At 32.5% G+C, this 6,226-nt stretch overlaps 1 protein-coding gene and 1 long non-coding RNA gene across 2 annotated transcripts in view; one reads left to right on the top strand and one right to left on the bottom strand.

The window, feature by feature from the left end:
- The window catches only part of Etf-QO (electron transfer flavoprotein-ubiquinone oxidoreductase), a 110,084-nt gene extending 107,210 nt beyond the window's left edge, over nucleotides 1–2,874 (bottom strand). Inside the window, exons 1-4 of the mRNA XM_089711190.1 lie at nucleotides 2,764–2,874; nucleotides 2,288–2,392; nucleotides 1,314–1,426; nucleotides 760–958 (exon numbers count right to left, since the gene is read on the bottom strand). Coding sequence (XP_089567316.1) covers nucleotides 760–958; nucleotides 1,314–1,426; nucleotides 2,288–2,392; nucleotides 2,764–2,797 — 451 coding nt within the window. The 5' untranslated portion in view covers nucleotides 2,798–2,874. The remainder of the gene's footprint in view (nucleotides 1–759; nucleotides 959–1,313; nucleotides 1,427–2,287; nucleotides 2,393–2,763) is intronic.
- LOC149476791 (uncharacterized) overlaps nucleotides 1–6,226 on the top strand; it is a 465,754-nt gene that overhangs the window by 389,287 nt on the left and 70,241 nt on the right. The window lies entirely within an intron of this gene.

A 6,226-nucleotide genomic window follows, 5' to 3' on the forward strand; every position in this document is an offset into this window, starting at 1 on the left:
ACATTCACTTGGAACTATTTTGAATTTATATCATACTAGCGGTCTGCCCTGGCTTCGCCCGTGGTACATATTTCGCAATAAAAGGTAGCCTGTCCTTTCTCGGGTATCAAAATATCTCCATACCAAATTTCATGCAAATTGGTTCAGTAGTTTAGGCGTGATTGAGTAACAGACAGACAGACAGAGTTACTTTCGCATTTATAATATTAGTATTTAGTATGGACTAGCCACTACCTACAGCCCGGTTTCACTCGCAGATGAACCGCAGGCAAAATCAACTGTTTTTAAAGTTTTATCCAATCTATCCAGTAGTTTTTCGTGAAAGGAACAAACATACATACATCCTCACAAACATTCACATTTATAATATCAATGGATTGTGATTAATAATAATAACTCTACTCTTATAATAACAAGATTTAAACAAGTGATTGGTTTTATGTATGATTGTACATCATTTAAATTCATCAAACCCTGTATTATTCCTCTATGACAAAATTAAAAAAAAGTAAGTTTATTTTTACACACATTTAAAACTAGCTTCTGCCCACGACTTTGTACGTGCATCCCCGTTTTTCCCCGATCCCGCAAGAATTTCGGGAAATCCTTTCTTAGCGGATGCCTACGTCCTAACATCTACCTCCATGCCAAATTTTAGGCCGATACGTCCAGTGGTTTGGGCTGTGCATTGATAGATCACTATATCAGTCACCTTTGAGTTTTATATAATATATAGATTAATTAACTTATTCTACTTACCAGGAAACACAGGTATAGGTATCCTGCCACCCTTCGTCAGCAGACCGAACTTATCAGACGTCACAGGGGTGTCTAAGGGTGCTCCCTTGTCTTTCCAGTCAGGGATCAATTCGTTAAGAGCTATGGGATCTACACACGCTCCGGAGAGAATGTGGCCACCTGCTTCTGCGGCTTTCTCTAGTAATGTTACTCTGACTTCCTGTAAATTATATAAAAAAACTATGAATAGAACCTTGGCTGGTTTTGGGAAACATTTATAATATAGCTGTTCTCGTTATACAACTATTTTAAACAGAATAAAAGAACTTTAAAGTTGTGGTAAAATTATTTTGTTCAGGAAATCTTATGATTGATTTGGTACTTATGTACCAATTATAATTATTTTATATAGCAACTTTCTAACAACGAAGTATGTGGAATATCTCTGTAATTGTTAAAAGTGAACTTTAAAATTATGTTTGAAAAATATTGTTTTAATTTCAAATTTTAAAGCATATTGCGATTCGTTATACCTAATTTTTCAATTTTTTTTGTGTATATCTTAAAGAACTTACAGCCCCCTTTTCTTCAGCTATTTGCCTGGCTCTGATGGCCGCAGCCATGCCAGCTGGTCCTCCACCAATGATGAGAATATCTGTCTCCTCCGCCATGCGTTCCATGTTGATATCTACAAATTATAATATGTGTAAATACTTTTCATAAGTGTAAATACTTTTCATGCAAAATAGTATTCAAATTATTTTTTTTTTTTTGCTAACTATATCTATGTAGATTTAGGAATGCAATCATGTTTTTGAGTGACAGCGATCTCTACCTATCATTACAAAGTATAAAACAAAGTCGCTTTCTCTGTCCCATGTCCCTTTGTATGCTTAAATCTTTAAAATTACGCAACGGATTTTGACGCGGTTTTTTTTAATAGATAGAGTGATTTAAGAGGAAGGTTTTAGTATATAATTTATTAGGTTTTAGACAAAGCAGGCGAAGCCGCGGGCGAAAAGCTAGTAAAGTATAAACTAGTAAAAGCTGGACTAGCTTTCACTCATAAAAGCTTGTATTGAAGTATTTGTAAATGCATGATTTTCCTTAATTGTATCAGAATTCACCAAATAAATATAATTTACAAATATCTTTGAGAATTGTTATCACTATGTTTATCTTGAAGATTGTATCCATTACCTATGATGTTTACCTTATGATAATGTTTAAACATTTTAACATCTACATACTTTTGAATTTTTTTTGTCAAATAACCCATTTAATAAGCAGGTACTTAATTCTTTTTAATAATATTCATTAAGGAGTTTATTATGGCAATGACTTGTTTGTATCAAATTCAACCTATTTATTGTGAGTATGATTTTGAGGACCTTGACCATTCACCATTCATTTTGGATGAATTGTCAATAACTTAATAATAGTATCTTCGAGTATTTATCTTTACGTATAACTATTATCTCTAGTTTGATATGTACTAAACATCAACATAAATTGATCAAAATATGGTTGATAACGGCAAAATACTGACCTTTCCATCTTGGATCCTTATCTCTGGGGTGCACAGTATAATGAGTAGTTATCTTGGGATAAACATCCGAATAAAGCCTGCGAGCAGCACTAGTTAGCCTCCCCACTGAAATTTAGGTTATTTTGTTATCATTTACGAAATCAAATAACAATTTTAAGTAAGCTCGAAAATTGAACTTTGAACTCAGAACTTTATATTATACTTATTGCATAACACTAATTAATTTTTGGTAATAATATTAATTTCTAGTTTCTTAATTGAACGTGTAACTGTACATTTCTTAAATTTGTTTTTAAAATTTTAAATAAAATATTTAGAACTTCGAAACAGCTGACGACGTGTGTCAAAAACTTTCTACTGTACTCAATTTGCACTTTCATGAACGTAAACAACATTCAATTTTAGTCAAACATTTCATCTAAGGATTATTTATTGAAATAATTACAGAATTTAGATGTAAGATAAATAGAAATTACCCTGGCGAGCCGAACTAACAATCGCTGTCGCCATTGCTAAAGAAAAACTAAAAACAAACGTTCCGAAATCCAAAGTGTATTTATTGCGTAGCACTTGTCAGTTGTCATTTGTCATTTTACCTCACATCTATTCATATATTATCTATAGCAGCAAAATATATAAATAAATAAATATTTAAAATACATATGCAATTTTAAATTGGTGTATTAGAAGCATTTTCAGTGAAAAATATGTTATTTTTATTAATTCTTTGTAAACGACCATCACATTAAATGTAAAGCGGAGGCGGGAATTTCAAAATTGATACATGTGTTGACCAACATCCATCCATCCTTACAAACTTTCGCGTTTATATTATTAGGATAAACCTTATAGGTAACAAAACTAAATATTTATATTAGATCTTGCAATATATTATAATGAACAAAAAGTATTAGACAAAATATTTGTTGTAATAATAATAATAATTGATGTATGTATGTATTACTGTTACAGTTAATATAGCAGTGAAAACAAATGAACTACCATACATACATACATATCGTTACCTAAAATATTTCTTTAGTAGCACCTGCATACAAATAATAAAAAAAGACACAGGTGAGAAAGAGTCGGAATTTTATTACAAGCACAGATTTAATCGGATTTTATTTTAAGTGTAATCATAATTTGATTGGAGCTCCATCCTATATAATGGACAGAGTACTTATAGATATTACTGCCTCCATCATAATCATAACCTATATCCTCGACGTGCCAGATGTAATGGATTACTTCTGGCATATACCTATTACCTGACATTTTATAATCATAATTGTTAATTCTTAAAGAAAAAGCAACCAAGCCGCAATGTTAAATCATGGAAAAAAACACAGAACAGTAAAAACATATAGAAGTGCGATAATGTCATAATTAGTATGAAAACCAGTGTCGCCAAACCCACACATTTAAACCGATAGTTATACAGTACACTACAAGTAAACTATGCCTTTGATTGGACAGCTTAATTTGAGTAAAAACTGACTTAGGTTATAAATTCAGCATTTCAATATGTACCCTAACGCACCATGTTACGGTTTATTTTAGTATAACATCCCTAGGTATATTAGCTGTTTTGTTTCTCATTGCACAGAAATTCCAAATTCGAAAACATTCAGCTACTCCACAACAGAGGGCGTTAGTTTTCGATAAATATAACTTTGAACCTCAACACATAGAGATAAGGTTGAAATTTGTGTCACTCAACATTAATGACATTAACTTGATATTTATCTGATGCTATGCCCTGAGGGATGTCAGCCTTGTTATCGATAATTCACAAATAAATATTTTTTGTGTATTTTTCTTTTCTATCTTTTATATGAGTATAGTATAATGTGTCACATTTTGGAGTATGTTTATTACTACTAAGTACGTCTTTTTATATTATTACTAGCGGTCCGCCCCGGCTTCGCCCGTGGTACATATGAAAAATAGATGTTGGCCGATTCTCAGACTTACCCGATATGCACAGAAAATTTCATGAGAATCGGTCCACCCGTTTCGGAGGAGTATGCAGACTAACATTGTGACACGAGAATTTTATATATAAGATTATTAAATAAAAAACGGAATAGAATAGTATTAATCTATATTTACAAAATACAAACAGAAAATATGCATTATTTTAAATCTTGGAACTGCCGTAGGTTTGCTGTAACGGTGGCCTTTGTTAGACCGCTTAGTGCTGTTCGGCATCCAGTTAACTCGTCACGTTGCATTTATCCATTTCTCTTTTAAATTAGCCTCTTTGGGAAATCTATAAATAAATTGGACAAATGAAAGCTAAGGAAAAATAAAATAAAATTTAATATTTATAATGTTTGTCTTTTCTAAAGTATCGATATTGTCGATATGCGCCACAAGAATCACTAAAGCGACATTCGTTTGTTTATTGCAATAATATTCCAGAAATTCTTGTGTGCTGTTCAATCTATAATAGTACTAATTTCTTATGGATTAAGGTTCATTTTGACTAGATATTTGTATACAATTTTGACAAATTACGACAAGCGAAGTTATAACATAAAATATAATTAAAATAAATAAAAATAAGACTTACCGATGGTATGAAATGCCTCCATTGCTGATATTATTTCGTCTGCTATCATTTTTGCACTCTAATACCGAACAACACGTCCTAATTAATGAATAAATATGGAAAAAAGGTTTGACAGCTGACAACCGACTCGAATATTTTTCTGCGCACAACTGAGAGCAAGTTAGGTGATCTTACCTTACTAGTGACACGTGGGCCACGCCCACATCACACTTCTATCTACTTTACTGTTCTGTGTACTGGCCAAAGAAAAATATGAAATAAATGTGACACTTCTGGACTGCTTTTTTTCCAAAAATGAGTGCAAAAATGATAGCAGAAGTCTGAGAATCGGCCAACATCTATTTTTCATATGTACCACGGGCGAAGCCGGGGCGGACCGCTAGTCTTATATATAAAATTCTCGTGTCACAATGTTAGTCTGCATACTCCTCCGAAGCGGGTGGACCGATTCTCATGAAATTTTCTGTGCATATCGGGTAAGTCTGAGAATCGGCCAACATCTATTTTTCATATGTACCACGGGCGAAGCCGGGGCGGACCGCTAGTAATAATATAAAAAGACGTACTTAGTAGTAATAAACATACTCCAAAATGTGACACATTATACTATACTCATATAAAAGATAGAAAAGAAAAATACACAAAAAATATTTATTTGTGAATTATCGATAACAAGGCTGACATCCCTCAGGGCATAGCATCAGATAAATATCAAGTTAATGTCATTAATGTTGAGTGACACAAATTTCAACCTTATCTCTATGTGTTGAGGTTCAAAGTTATATTTATCGAAAACTAACGCCCTCTGTTATGGAGTAGCTGAATGTTTTCGAATTTGGAATTTCTGTGCAATGAGAAACAAAACAGCTAATATACCTAGGGATGTTATACTAAAATAAACCGTAACATGGTGCGTTAGGGTACATATTGAAATGCTGAATTTATAACCTAAGTCAGTTTTTACTCAAATTAAGCTGTCCAATCAAAGGCATAGTTTACTTGTAGTGTACTGTATAACTATCGGTTTAAATGTGTGGGTTTGGCGACACTGGTTTTCATACTAATTATGACATTATCGCACTTCTATATGTTTTTACTGTTCTGTGGGCCAGTATGAAAAGAAACACTAATGGGAATTAAAACGGCGAACTTAACGAGCATTCAAAAATGGAACTAGAACAACACATAAGGTAAATCCCATCCCATTTTGGATGTAATTGCTAGAATTACATTTTATATCAGTGTGGTAGGTACTGGGTAGGTACCTACATTCAATTTACAATAATTAAATACCTATTTTAATCTTCTACTAGAAAATATCCCGATCAAAATACTTAATTAAAACCATTAAAACAGGAAAA

Source organism: Colias philodice, chromosome 26 (genome assembly GCF_061535455.1).
Source record: "Colias philodice isolate Cphi_HAF_F1 chromosome 26, ilColPhil1 Martin Lab GWU primary, whole genome shotgun sequence".
NCBI lineage: Eukaryota > Metazoa > Arthropoda > Insecta > Lepidoptera > Pieridae > Colias > Colias philodice.